General features: G+C 51.2%; 3 protein-coding genes across 3 annotated transcripts; 1 reads left to right on the forward strand and 2 right to left on the reverse strand.

Annotated features, from left to right (window-relative positions):
• Positions 1–684: 684 nt before the first annotated feature.
• On the reverse strand, positions 685–4,697 carry LOC6601731 (C-mannosyltransferase dpy-19 homolog). The gene is made up of 8 exons (XM_002026753.2): positions 4,666–4,697; positions 4,505–4,604; positions 4,118–4,379; positions 3,709–4,030; positions 2,172–3,638; positions 1,903–2,096; positions 1,669–1,794; positions 685–1,609 (listed from the first exon to the last, which is right to left on the reverse strand). Exons 2-8 carry the CDS (start codon positions 4,548–4,550, stop codon positions 1,405–1,407), a joined length of 2,622 nt encoding a protein of 873 aa, XP_002026789.1. The 5' UTR covers positions 4,551–4,604; positions 4,666–4,697; the 3' UTR covers positions 685–1,404.
• A 71-nt stretch (positions 4,698–4,768) lies between these two features.
• On the forward strand, positions 4,769–7,708 carry LOC6601730 (serine/threonine-protein kinase fused). Its single transcript, XM_026991141.1, has 4 exons — positions 4,769–5,142; positions 5,229–6,616; positions 6,686–7,260; positions 7,332–7,708. Exons 1-4 carry the CDS (start codon positions 5,032–5,034, stop codon positions 7,691–7,693), a joined length of 2,436 nt encoding a protein of 811 aa, XP_026846942.1. The 5' UTR covers positions 4,769–5,031; the 3' UTR covers positions 7,694–7,708.
• Positions 7,709–7,739: 31 nt separating this feature from the next.
• On the reverse strand, positions 7,740–9,925 carry LOC6601729 (zinc metalloproteinase nas-7). The gene is made up of 4 exons (XM_002026751.1): positions 9,736–9,925; positions 9,494–9,667; positions 8,981–9,417; positions 7,740–7,907 (listed from the first exon to the last, which is right to left on the reverse strand). Exons 1-4 carry the CDS (start codon positions 9,923–9,925, stop codon positions 7,740–7,742), a joined length of 969 nt encoding a protein of 322 aa, XP_002026787.1.
• Positions 9,926–14,522: the final 4,597 nt, after the last annotated feature.

Genomic DNA, 14,522 nt, shown 5'->3' on the forward strand with positions numbered 1-14,522 from the left:
AAAACTGGTAAAATGTAAGTTTTCATCTTTATTGCATTGCTTATAAAATAAGGTATAAGCTAAAACGGTCAACAATGATTTCCAATAAATTAATGTTTGTACCTTGTAACTACACGCTAACGACAGGTTTGCTACATATTAACTACATTTGTATGTAATTACCGAACGCGACACCAGAAGATAAATGTTTCAAAAGTATAAGCCCCATGAAAGCGCTAGTGTGAAAAGCCTCCGTTTTCCACTTTTTGACATGCCCTTTTTTCCGACAGTATTGAACAAATTGAGATTTTGATGACAAATGATTATGAATTCAATGCGGATCACCAATTTGTATTCGATATGGCCTGGGACATGGCTTTAAGTGGCATTTCTACACGGCTTCTACATTGGTGCATTGGACAAGAAGATGGGTCCATAGCTCATCTTAAAATATACTGGAAAATACTTAAAAACTACTATGAAAAAGTACACAATTTGCAAGGTGTGTGAGCTAGACATGGTGCTACCTATTCAAAAAGAGCGAAAAAGAGAGCCATAACCGATTTGAAGAGAGAAAAAATAGCCAAAAAGCGTTTCGAAGAAAGCAGTTATGCCATCGATACTATCGACTAGATGCGAGCGGTGCGCGCCAAAGAGAAATATAGTATTTTGCAGCAAAATATGGACACTTAATGCAACTAAAACTAAAGCCAAACAACAAAAATATATTTATTTCCTTTAGAGTTTTACATAACATTTTGTCAGCACAATAAGCACATAGGTATGTATTTTCAATTTTATTTGTAATCTTATACTTTTTGCTGCTGTTGCTGCCAGGCAAATACATTTGTTGTGGCTGCTTTTGGGTTTAAGTTCGGCGCACGGCTGGGCTACGCTACTACTCCTTACCATATACCATCCATATACTACATTCTCGACAGCGCGTGTCCACGTCCCCCACATCTACTAATTTTGTCGTAAATTTAAATGTAAAACGCTTAGCATAAACTTAAACTTAACGAAAGTATTTAAAGTTTAGAGTCGTAGTCCATAGAGCTAGAGTAACTTATGCACGAGGGTGGCACGAGGGCACAGGGCACAAGGGAATGATCCAAACGAAATAGAGTCGAAGCTGCTTAAATGCAATCCAGTCATTAGCTATCGGAAGGTGCTTTGCTATCTTTTGTTGTCGATCCATACATCAGGGACTGGGGCTGGCAGAAGGCTGCAAACGGATGCAAACCATAGAAATACTAAACGTAAACGTTATACATAATACATAATAGATAATCATTCACACTCGTCGTACTCGTACTCATACATAATAAAATGCTAGTTCCTAGTCACAATCTATGTAAAACACAGTCGATTCTCCCCCTCCCCAACCCAACCCGTCCAGTCTTCCCAGCCGAAGCGAGACCGACCTCACATGGCCATCTCGGGCATCTTTGCGTGCTTCAGGATAATCTGCACGCTCTGCGAGAACATCTTGATGATTCCATAGTTGTCGTTGGTGTACACCTTCAGGAAGCTTGGCACCTGCTTGTGCAGCAGCTCGTGGCAGAACTGCGGATACTTGCGATTCGCCGGCTGCTTGTCGTCCCATATCGACAACAGATCGCAATCGTCGCTAGAAATGCGTATTAGAATCAGCATCATCATAAGATGGATGGAAATAGAAGCACTTACCGCACTTCGTTGGTGCACTCGTCTAGTGATATGATCAAGTACTGGATCTTCAGTTCGGCGCACTGCTTATAGATATCCGACGACTGCTGTCGACTGTACACCGAGTACGCGTGCTCTGTCCGGTCTCTGTTCAGCAAACGAGTAGAAATAGAAGTAGGAGTAATGTAGGAGTAGGAGGGATCACATCAATGAGAGAGAGATAGAGACAGATAGGGTGTTGAAAGGAGTACTCACGCCATTTGTCGCATCTCGAGATGCGCATGATTCACGATGGGTCGCCTGGTGGTCAGATGGACAGTGCCAATGATCTCCACGGGGCCGGCAAATACAGCATCGCGTTCCGTGTTTAGCTTGATCCATTCCAGCATGCTCTCCAGGTCGTCAGCGTTGTGCTCATATTTCGTAGGGAAGTATTCCTCGCGGATGTTCTGCATACACATGAAAATATTGTATAAATGGTTGGGACAGAGAGGTACTGGCTCGAGGGGAGGAGCTGTACTCACCACCATTCCCGGATCGAACATGCTGAGAAGGAAGACGGCCAGCGAGACGGACCAGAAGATGTTCCGCTGGCGATGGTACCACACCTTGGAGCATATGGTGGGGGCTATCACACAGCCCTGGGTGAAGCTGAGGAAGAACAGTTTGCGCACGGCCAGGCCGAGTATTGTGAAGACGAGCATTTGCAGGAAGCTGTACATATAGTGCATGTTGAAGATCTGCGTGTTGGCTGTGGGCACCACGCTGCTGCTGCTGCGGCGTGACGGAGTTTTTGCAGTTGCATTTGGCTTTGGCTTGGGCGCCGCCCCCGCTCCCGCCCCCGGCGCCTTCTGGCGCCCGTTTCCGGGCGCCGGCATGGCTTTCTCTTCGGTGGCGGACATGGACGGCTGAGTTTCATCAGTTTCATAGTGAACTTCGTCAGCTTCGTGGACTACTGTTTCTGTATTAACATGATCTGGCTCTTGATCTTTATCTTGGTCTGGCTCTTGCTCGAGTGGTTCCTCCTCTTTGGTATCCATTGTGGCAGCGGTCGCGCCTTGCTGCCGCTCCTTGCGCTGCTTGTCGCTGTTGCGGTGGATCTGGGCCTTCAGCCGCTTGATGTTCTTTATGAAGTCGTCGCGGGCAGGAGGCTGCTGCTGCTGCAGCTTGGCCTTTTTGAGCTTGTAACGCTCGTAGTCGTGGTCGCAGCTCTCGAGCATCTTGAAGCACTGCTGCAGCTGCTGCTCGGTCTGCTTGTTGGACATGTCGGTCATCGAGACGTGGTGCTCCTCGAGGAAATCCTCCAGTACGTAGTTGCGGGCCCGCTCTCGCTGCTCCTGGCTGGCTGTCGTCGGCACGTTACTCTTGCGCCACTTCCGGAAGAACATGGCCAGCATGACCACGCCGTACATGCAGTAGGGCTTCACGATCAGTGTCTTCACCAGCTGCCAGAGCTCCGACCAGGCGACGCGGGCATACAGCGGATTGCAGGCCGAGAGGTTCGTCACGAAGTTGACGTTCACCTGGAAGGCCCAGTGGGCCCACAGGTCCCAGTAGTGCACGTAATTGTTGTCCTGCACATTCAGCACCCCAGTTCGCCGAAGCACGTCCACCAGCTTCTCCTGCATGCTGCCAGCAAAGACTAGCGCCAGCAGGATGAACTTGAACGAGAAGTAGTCGCTCTGCAGCGGATCGCTGACGTGCCGTCGACTCCGCACTTGCCGCACCACCGTGATAAGGAAGAGGCTTATCGACACGCTCAGCTGCCAGGTAAACAGCAGCTGGCTGTTCCCATGCGACAGCACGAAGGCTATCGCGTTGCCCAGCAGGTGCGACAGCGAGTAGTCCAAGGCGAACGCATTGGCCACATTCGTAGGCATCGTGTTGATGTTCCACGAGGTCATCACGATCATGATCTGGGTGGCAAAAATAATCGTGGAGAACTGCCAGGAGAGCAAAGCGCAGGCGGTGAACATCGACAATACAAATATCTGAAAGAATCGGATCAGTATCGATCATTGAGGATATGCATACGGAGCATACGGTTAAGCCGAACAGTACCATGAACAAACGCGAGCTGTGCTTCTGCCTGTGGATGACACGCCCAATGCAGATGCACAGATAGAACATCTGCAGGAATATGAAGGGGAAGGCAAAGTTTTCGCGCGCCACCGGCCGCTCGTATATCTTCGAGACGAAGCTGTGGAACATTAGATACGAGATAACCCCGTAGATGCCTCCAAAGACATTCTCGCTGAGCAGCGTCCCGTACAGGTAGAGGACCAGCAGGGTGACGCCACCCATCAGCCAAACGAACTCGAAGTAGAACTCCATTGGCTGGAGTATGGGATTGTAGCCGGATCGTACCAGGTGGAAGAAGTAGCTGCCACACCACAAGAGAAACATTCGATTAGATAAGATTAGATGATGAGTATGCGGAGTCGGAAGTGGTGTTGGGTGTGTTACTTACGCTGCAACCAGCTCGGGCAGGACGTAGAAGCGTTGCAGTACATTCACGCTGTTCGGATACTCAATGTCGGTGACGTTCTTGAGCTGCTCGTAGCCGTGCCAGAAGTCTGGACCATCGACCAGCTTCTTGTAGAACGTATAGTAAAGGGCATCCTCGCGCCGCAGCAGCGCCTCGCGCTCCAGCTGATTGAGTGTCTGGATGCTGGTGCGAGTCTCAAAGATTACGCGCACATGCTGCATATACAGGAAGAAGAATCCCGAGCCTGCACGTGAAAAGGGAAAAATCAAGGTTTACCTTCGGCTGACTTCGCTGCAATGAGGGGTGGTGGCGGGGCAAAGGCCTAGGCCGGCCGCAGCTTTTGATTGAGCAGAGGTGCAACTGACTTACCAATTAGCGCGGTGGAGAGAATGATGTACAGATTGGGCTCGCGCATCGTGCTGCGTTTGCGGTTATCTCGTTATCTTCTACTACTGAGTCGCTGCAGAATCTGTGTGGTATGTCAATATATAAATCATTATTTGATTCACAATACCGCCGCCTCTCCTTACCAACCAAACTGAGAGACACACAAAATAAAAATCAGCTGTGCGCTAGAGGTGGCCCACCTGCCGATACTCACTGGCAATTCCTCGCTATCGATTTTGTCCAGCCGCCTACTTGTGCATGAAAAACTGCTGCGGGGAATTGCGAATTGTGATCCCGGTGTCCTAAATCCATTTTTCCAAATGATCGTGATTCCAATTATTATTGGTATTATAGCTTTTGAGCCATATTTTAAGATATCCCGTTGTTCCTCATCGCTGCCGTTGCCATATCCGAGTACAGTGCCAAACATCTGGCCACACTGCTTCAGCGGGGGCGGCATCAACAATTGATTGGAAATAAAAACATTTAATTGGATTGAAAGGAACACGATGAACCGCTACGCGGTCAGCTCGCTGGTGGGCCAAGGCTCCTTCGGCTGCGTGTACAAGGCGCAGCGACGAGACGACGAAAAGGTTGTGGCTATCAAAGTCATTTCGAAGGTAAGTGCCTGTCCTGTGCGCCTCTGCCCCTGCGCATCGAGTGGGATGCAACAAGTAACCACACCCACCCTCTGCTGCTATTCCAGCGTGGGCGATCGAATCGAGAGCTGAAGAACCTGCGCAGGGAATGCGACATTCAGGCGCGCCTCAAGAATCCGCATGTCATCGAGATGATCGAGTCTTTCGAGTCGAAGTTTGACCTGTTCGTGGTAACGGAGTTCGCGCTGATGGACCTTCATCGGTACCTGTCTTTTAACGGGGCCATGGCCGAGGAGCATGCGCGCCGTGTCATTGGTCATTTGGTCTCGGCCCTGTACTATCTGCACTCCAATCGCATTCTGCACCGCGACCTGAAGCCGCAGAATGTCCTCCTGGACAAAAACATGCACGCCAAGCTCTGCGACTTTGGCCTGGCACGGAACATGACCCTGGGCACCCATGTCCTCACGTCCATCAAGGGAACACCGCTGTACATGGCCCCCGAGTTGCTAGCCGAGCAGCCGTACGACCATCAGGCGGACATGTGGTCTCTCGGGTGCATTGCCTACGAGAGCATGGCCGGGCAGCCGCCCTTCTGCGCCACCTCCATCCTGCATCTGGTGAAGTTGATCAAGCACGAGGACGTCAAGTGGCCGAGCACGCTGAGCAGCGAGTGCCGCTCCTTCCTGCAGGGCCTGCTGGAGAAGGACCCCGGCATGCGCATCTCCTGGACGCAGCTGCTCTGCCATCCCTTTGTCGAGGGCAAGCTGTACATAGCCGAGGTCCAGGCAGAGGCTGCCCAGGCTTCGCCCTTCATCAATCCCAAGGCGGCCGTCAAGGACCACTCCAGGCGTGTCAAACAGTCCAGCCAGAGGACGGCGGACCTGAATGATGTTCTGGCAGCACTGAATCTTGGTGACATGGCCAACGAGAACCTGAGCACCTCCCGCGACAGCATCAACGCCATTGCCCCCAGCGACATCGAGCAGCTGGAAACGGACGTCGAGGACAACGGGCATCGCGTGCTCGTTCCCTTTGCAGATGTTTCTTTCAGGGACATGACCACCGCTTCCCCCACTTCTGCAGCCGGCGGCGCCGCCGGGGGTCCGCTTGTAAACTCGCAGACCTGCTTCGTGAGCGGAAACTCCAACATGATACTGAACCACCTGAACGACAACTTTCCCGTTGAAGTGCAGATATCAGGGGCTGCTCCAAGTGGAGGTGGAGGTGCAGGTGCAGGTGGAGGTGCCAAGGGTGTGGCCGCCAAGCTCAAGGCTGCCCTCAACCTGCGGCAGTCGTCGCGCAGCAAGGACCTAGAGAAGCGCAAGCTCAGCCAGAACCTGGAGAACTTCTCGCTGCGTCTCGGCCAGAGTATTGACTCTGAGGCGCACCGCAAGACCACGGAAATGCTCACGGCCCAGGAGAGGAAGTCCCGCGACAAGGATCAGCTGAAGCAATCGATGCACTCCACCAACGAGGAAAAGCTGAGCAGCGAGTAAGTGAACAGATCCATGAGTGCACGAATATTCTAATCTGTGTCTGTGCCTTATGTCTGTATTGGCAGCAATACCCCGCCCTGCCTTCTGCCGGGCTGGGACAGCTGCGACGAGTCGCAGAGCCCACCGATTGAGAACGATGAGTGGCTGGCCTTTCTGCACCGCTCCATACAGGAGCTGTTGGACGGGGAATTTGACTCGCTGAAGCAGCACAATCTTGTCAGCATCATCGTGGCGCCGCTGCGCAACTCGAAAGCCATTCCCAAGGTGCTGCAGAGCGTGGCCCAGCTACTCTCCCTGCCCTTCGTGCTGGCCGAGCCACTGATGCTGGTGGACCTCGACCTGATCAGGAATGTCTATGTGGACGTCAAGCTCGTGCCCAACCTCATGTATGCCTGCAAGCTGCTACTCTCTCACCGCCAGCTCTCGGATTCGGCGGCCTCTGCTCCGCTCACACTGGGCTCCCTCAGCCGCACCATGCGAAGCATCCCGGAGCTGAGCGTCGAGGAGATGAGCACTGCCTGCAGTCTGTACGAGCTGGTATGCCACTTGGTGCATCAGCAGCAGCAGTTCCTCAGCCAGTTCTGCGACGCGGTGGCCATTCTGGGGGTCAACGACCTCTTTCTCAATTTCCTCACCCACGGTACGCATTCTGCATCCTGCTATTCGCCTATCCTTGCAAGTAATCCCCAATCCACATCCAATCTTTTACAGAATTCAAGCACTCAGACTCGGACTCGAGCTCGGTGCGGCTGGCGGGCTGCATGCTGGCGCTGATGAGCTGCGTGCTACGCGAACTGCCCGAGAACGCCGAGCTGGTAGAGAAGATAGCATTCAATCCGCGACTGCGTTTTGCCACGCTGCTCCAGAGCCGCCATCAGTTGCTGCGCCAGCGGGCCTGCCAACTGCTCCGGCTGCTGGCCCGGTTCAGTCTCCGCGGTGTGCACTGCATGTGGGGCGCCGACCTGAGGGGCGCCCTGCAGGCACTGGCCGACCAGCAGCTCTGCCCTGCCCTCCGTATAGAGTCTGCCCAGACACTGGACGAGCTGAGCCAATTCAGTTTCTTTGTGGCCTAGCAGCCCACTGCTTTATTTCCATCAATCCGCTCTAGCCCTAGCCGTCCTAGCCGAACACGTCCTGGAAGTAGTCGAGCAGTTCGTCGATGTAGCTCCCGAAGCGGTCGAAATTGAGCAGATATCCCTCGTTGCAGTCCTGCTCGTACATCTCATTCAGCTTCGAGATGTCTTTGTCGGAGAGACCACGCCGCTGGCCCAGAGAGGCGTATGGATCCTGCAGGAAAATTGTAAGACTTAAAAACAGATGGGACAACAGGATAGGATAAAAGCAGAGAAGGAATACAAAAGGAATCCCTAAAACAGTTAATGATTGTGACCCCTCCATCGTTCTATGCGATGCTCCTCTACGAATAGGTTTTACTTAACTCTCTGCTTTCCATAGAATACCCTTGATTTAGAATTTAAGCAATCGGCATATAAAGAGCGGTCTATTTTGGATAGGTTTGTGGCGATTTAGTATAAATAACTAAGGATTCAACCATCTGTTATTCCCGTAGCAAAGCCATTATACCCATACATCTATGTTATAAATCAGAGATCGTAGGGATTCTAAATTTTAGAAATCAGAAATTAATTTCCGATTTATATACAATTCGATAATAGATATCAGAAGTAATTTATTTTTTAATGTTTAATATAATATACTCCGAATTAATGGATCAAGTTGTCAGCGAAGCGGAAAATGATGAAAGGACGATATAGAAGACGCCTTTACGTCTGAGTGAGTGAGCAAACTGGAATCCTATTTTGTTTAAAATAACAAAAATAAATCGAATATTCGACTAATGGAAGCTTAACGTTGAGAAATGTAAGCTCTCAGAATGAAAGTTTTTGGCCTATATACATTGTGTCCTTTAAGGACACACTGCATACCAAACAAAGGTATTGAAGTTTAGATCACAAATATACAATATATCGGCTTTCTATAATAAAAACTAGCGGGTCCTGCCCACATTGTGATTGCACGGCTAAGAAATGAGGATATCAAACAATTGATTGGTTCGTCGATGGAGAATAATATCTCGAGTTCGGAGCTGATCTCCGACTATGACAATTTCCTCTTCGCTTTGAATTAAATTTTTGTGTTAATTTTAATTTCACTGCCATTTTTCACTGAGTGTAGGTAACTTTTTTCGACTTTGATTTTTTTGGTAGAAATCTATTTCCTGCTTTATCGCAGCTCTGCAGCTGTCCTGTACTGGGAAGCTGGGTAGCACAAGCTATATCTCCTGTTGACTGCTGACTTGCGACTGTTGCTCTCTAAGAAAAATAAGAGGAATAACTCACCAGTGGTTCAATGGTCGCCTTACCATTCTTGCTAAATGCTCGGGAGCTGTAGTGCATGACGCTCTGGTAGTCGTACTCCACGCCGAAGTTGGTGATGTGCGTCCGGGCGTACTTGTTGAAGTTGTGCGCATGCCCGTCGAGGATGTTTTCCCAGTTAATCTTCACGTATTCGTCCCGTTCCGTGGCGCTCTGCTGGTGGTAGAAGCCCAGGGCATGAAGCAGCTCGTGCACCACCACGCCGTGGGTCACGCACTTGGGGGTGTTCAGGTTGAGCACCTGACCTCCCTGCCGCCGGCCTACGCTAGACCAGCAGCCAGAGTAGTTGCCCTTGATCATCAGCCAGTGCTTATCGCCCTGCTCGTACGGCCGGAAGCGGATGCAGGTGCGTTCGTGGTACTCCTTAAAGCCCTTCAGTATGACCATCGTCTCGTTGGCAGCTGTTTGAACAATGAATCAATTTGAATCAATTCAAATCAATGGAATGAATATTCTTTCAAGATCGAATGCACGCACTGAAATCCTGCGGATCAATGTAGAAGGGTATGGCCGCCTCGGGCCAGGTCAAGCGTTCGTTCAGCAGCCCGTTCCGCAGCAGCTCCCGGTGTAGCATTATGTCGCCCTCGAAGAGGCCGCAGTGCTCCCAGATGTTCGTGTCGCTCTCCTCCGTCCAGAAGTTGAAGGCAGCACCTGAAAGAGGTCCTTCCCTATTAGTGGCTGGTATCTCCTGGTACTTCCCCCCCAGTCCCCGGACCTACTGTTGTGCCTGCGCAGCATTTGCATATTGGCGCCCCAGCGCGGTGCGGGTGGTACTGTCGGATTGAGGCGAGGGCGAGCTGCTTTTCTTACCATTCCCGCTTCAAGCTCAGAGGAGGAGCCCAGGGTCAGTGTCACTGTCAGTATCAGTGCCACTGTCAGGCAGCGAGTGATAAGCGAGCTTCTCGGCATTGTGTGGCCAAAAGAAACGCCGGCTGGGCCGCACTGTCGCTTTTATATTTGGGCCGGGCCCCAGCTCACGCAGCGCTCAGGGCGGCGTCGATTGGGGCAATTTCAATCGAAAGTACGCGTACTCTTTGGGGCTTGGGGCTAGGGAACCGCCCACGCTCACGCCCAAGCCCCAAGTCCAAGCCCAAGCCCAAGCCGCTGGATTTATGCATAACGGATTTATTGTCACTGGCGTGTTTTGAGCACTGGCTGTGCTCTCTCTTTCGGCGCCGCGTATTCAAATTGGCCGCATTTACGGCTTTGGATTTTAAAATTTAACTGGGATATTGGGTTATCAGTGGCAACGGTGTGCGCATATGAAAATAGCACAGTCACCCGATCCAAACCGAACCGATTCGCCCCTCTGGCCGGCGCCCATGCCACTTGCTCTTGGTTCTTGCCCGTGGCAGAAAGAGGTGGGAAAGGGAGGTGGCTTCTCACCTGCCTGCAGCGGATAGAAGAAGTTCTTTGAACCGATTGATGGGATGTGATGGGAGGTGGCATCTGCCAGATACAGATACCAGATGCCAGATGCCAGATGCCAGATACCAGTCGATACGAGTGACAGTGACAGTGGCAAAAGTGAACGCTAACCGCAAACCAGAGATGAGATGAGGCTTCTCCCTTTCTCTGACCCAGACCCGAATAGGTGCTGAGCACTTCAGCAGTGGGTCGGTCAGTCACTGCAGCCAAAGTGGGTCGGCGCAGCAGCAGCGGCAACAGCATCGATGAACTCTACTCTTGATGCTGGGACTGGCACCCACAAGATCCAAAGAAAACGAATCCACTAACCCACTAACGAGGAGAGAAGGCAGACGCAAAGGAGACAAAGGAGGCAGAAGAGGAGGCCAAATGAAATTCTGCCTCCTTTTCGTTTCTCTCTTAATTTATTCGGCTTCCTACGACTATGATTATTTGGCCTGCTGCAATCTGCAATCTCCAATTACCGGCGAGTGAGTGCCACACATTTCTTTCTAGCTGCAACTAGTTGCAGGCAGCAGGCAGGCAGGCCCGCAGCCGATGGGGCTGCACTTTCACTACGAAATTGCACCAAAATCTAAGACACATTGCAATGATTTTGAGAACATTCTGGTCATGGCAACTGGAAATGCCCGGCCAGCGGCGGATGCAACAACTGTGACGTACTATCTGAGATGTACTTGATCTTTGTCGAAAACTTGACACACTTTTTTCGGTCAACGGCTGGCAAAGCAACGACTCCTCCTTCCCCCCCCCCCCCCCCCCCAGCCAAGCAGCAGCGGAATCCACAGCGGAAAATTCGAGGGAAATCGCTGACGCAGTCGCGTCATCATCAGCAACGTTCAAATGCAATTTTCAATTGAGAAAGTTTAGCGGCAGAGATTGCAAATTTGAGACAAGCGCTCAAGCAGGGCCCGGCCACCGGCATCCCCTATGCAGCCGCTTAGATACATACATATGTAGATACAGAAGATACAAAAGATACAGAAGATGCATAGTTAGATGCCTCCGCGGAGCGAGACCGAGCCTCTTCCTAGAGGCGGTAATTGACTTCCTGCAAGGCGCTGAGAACGTTTGCAGTCATTATGGTTGCATGCATCAATGGGGGGTGGGGGTTCTGCAGTTGCTGTTGCAGATGCTGATCTTTCCAGTGCTCTTGGTCTTGGCACGGCACGGACATGGACATGGGCTGTGTTTGTTCTTGCTTTTTGTTTGTTTTTCACTTTTGGCCGAAGGCTGGCAGTCACTTTCTGCGCCAATGACCCAGAAAGAGTCGCTTTGCACAGCCATTGAGGAGGAGGAGGCAAGCAGCTTAGTGGCAGCCTGCAGGAATGCGCACTAGCAGCTCCTCCTTTGGGGGGAGGGGTTAACTTCTCGCCAAAAATCATTCAAGAGTTGCCGATTTCTCCACTTCCTTTTGGCTGACACAAAACTGTCATCAAGATATCAGCCAGCTGCCTCTGCTGCGGCTGCGGCTGCGGCTGTGACTGCTGCGACTTTGACTGCTGCGGCTGTGGCACATGCCAAGTGCAATCCAATCCATTCCGCAATGCAGAATCCAGAGTCCAATCCCATCAATGCGAGATCCAATCAGCAGAGGGACAGAAAGGGCAAAGACACTGGTGGACGGATGGAAGCTTAATAGACCAGAAATGTTTGGCTTTCCATCAGGAAAGGCAGCTTTCCACTATTACGGCACCAAATGCAAAGTGCAGCATTGGCATTGGCAACAGTAGCGAGTAGGAGGGGGCTGCCCCCAGAAGCAGTAGCAGCCAAAGGCGCGGAGCAAAAATGAAATCAACATCATCACGCGCCACACGGGCCCCACAAGAAACACTTGCTGTTGCAGCAGCAGCAACAGCAGCAACAAGCAGCAGCAGCAGCAGCAGCAGCAGCAGCAGCAACAAGCCAAAAGCAAACCCAAATCCAAATCCAAACTGAAACCCAAAACCAGTTGCGGCAGTTTCCTTCCGGAATCAATTATTTTTCACTTTGCTGATTTTTCACGTTCATGGTCACAAATTTGCAGCGGCAGCAACAACAACATGCAGCAGTGGCCGTTGTCAACAGTCAGTGTGTCAGTAGTGGCTGTGGATGTGGCAGCAAAAGCGGCGTCACGACTCTGATTGCCTCGTTTTGTGAGCTGCTGTGTGTTTTCTGTTTGAGTTTGGGATTGGTTTTGGTTTTGGTTTTGGCTATTTGGCTTTGGCTTTGGCTTTTTGCTGCTGGTTTGCTGGCACGCTGCAATTTTACACATTTTTCGATGCAGTTTGCTGCGGTGGCTGTTGCCTTGTTTTCCAAGTGCTTTTCCGATATTGCTTTTGCTGCCTGCTGCCTGCTGCTTGCCACTTGCCACTTGCCGCTTTAGTGACATTTTGGTCGAGTGGTTGGCTGACGGCAGACGGACGGACTCCACGCCGGACAGACCGGTAGACTGGCGGACTGGGTAGACTTTTCCAAGAAATTTCTACCGTCAATTTAACATTAGTTTAATTGGTGAAATTGGTTTTGATTTTTGTGTTTGTACCTCGGATTCGGACTCGGACTCGGATTTGGATTTGGTTTTTGTTTCTGCTTTGTGCTGCTGCTGCTGTTGCTGCTCTTTCTGTTTTGGTCCCAAACGCATTCGGCGAAAGTATATGTATGCCCATATGTGGGCGGCCCGAGGGGCCTGATTAATTAGTCGTCGTTGTGCACGCATCTGGTGCAGGCCCCACTTCCACTCCCCCACCCAGAAAGGGGTGGCAGCAAACTGCCCCATGGTCAAGGCTGATGGTCATCTTGAACGTCGGATATGATATGCGATATGGCATCCACAGTCCTTCCGATTGCCATCCTCCACTTCGGCTGGGTTCTGGTTTGCTCAATTGAATTTCTCTCAATTTCCACTGGTAGGATGGAGGGAGGGAGAAGGCTTCGCACAGCGAAACGAAACGAAACGAATCGAATCGAAACGAAAGACTTAGGCAACGAACTTGCTAGAAAAGCTGCAACAATTTGCAAGCAGAGCGAAAGTTATCCCCGCCATTGATTGATTACCAACTTTCTACTCTCCAAAGAGATTATAATATCTGCAATTTGGAAATAATTCTGAAGCCGAATGGGGCATGCAGCAGGCAGCATGCGCTTGGAGGCAGGCTGTTCAAATGCTGCCGCAGAGCGAAAGCAGAACATTTCACTTGAACATTTTCTGTGGCATCGAGTGAAGCCAAAACCACATCCACTGCCACATCCAGAGACGGAGACATAGAAATAGTCGGTGCGGAGTGCTGAGAGTACCGGGAGTGCCCCTCGTCTGACGTGCCGGCCTCTGCTTCTGCCGCAACTGCAACTGCCACAAAATGTTAACGAACTTGGCGTGCATGAATTACAGGAGCAACTGCAGCATCGCATTGCCACATCCGCCTTGCAGTGACTGTCCATTCAAGCGGCTGCTTTTATGTTTCGCTTTTTGCATACGGCAATCATTTCTGTGTTGTCTTTTTCGTACTGCTGTGCCAAATCTGAAAATGTGGCACACGGCTCTCCTTTGGGCATTTGGCATTGAAACATCGTGGCGCCTGCTGCTGCTGCTGTTGCAGTTGCTGTTGCACTTGCCTCCCAAATGAGCAGCAAAGTTCACCTTACCTAACCATCGTTCGGGCTATGGCCATTGTCTGAGCCCGAGCCCGAACCCGAGTCTGCCCCATTTTGTGCATTTTTCGGCGGCTGCCCCCAGGCTGGCCCAGGCATTGCGCATACGCCGCGTGCTCCGGCGATCAGCTGTTTCGCCTGCTGCTGCGATTGCTCTCCCTCTCTTAGATCTGGCAAGTCGGTCTCTGGGGCTCTTTGGCTCTTCGGCTACGCTCTTAGCGTGTTGACGCTCTCTTGAGAGTGAAGAGCCAAGAGAACGAACAAACCCAACATCAAACACGAAGCAGTTCATACGAAATCATCAAACCCGAAGTCAGCCGAAGCTGAATGATAACAATCACACTCAAAAAATAGCAATCACACTCAGACTCGACGACTTGAATGGCTGACGGGCTGACGCCGGACGGCGGACGGCTATATGGGAAACTTTGTGAAAATGTGGAAACAC

This window comes from Drosophila persimilis, unplaced genomic scaffold (assembly GCF_003286085.1).
Source record: "Drosophila persimilis strain 14011-0111.01,24,50 unplaced genomic scaffold, DperRS2 tig00000653-arrow-arrow-pilon, whole genome shotgun sequence".
In the NCBI taxonomy this organism is placed as follows: domain Eukaryota; kingdom Metazoa; phylum Arthropoda; class Insecta; order Diptera; family Drosophilidae; genus Drosophila; species Drosophila persimilis.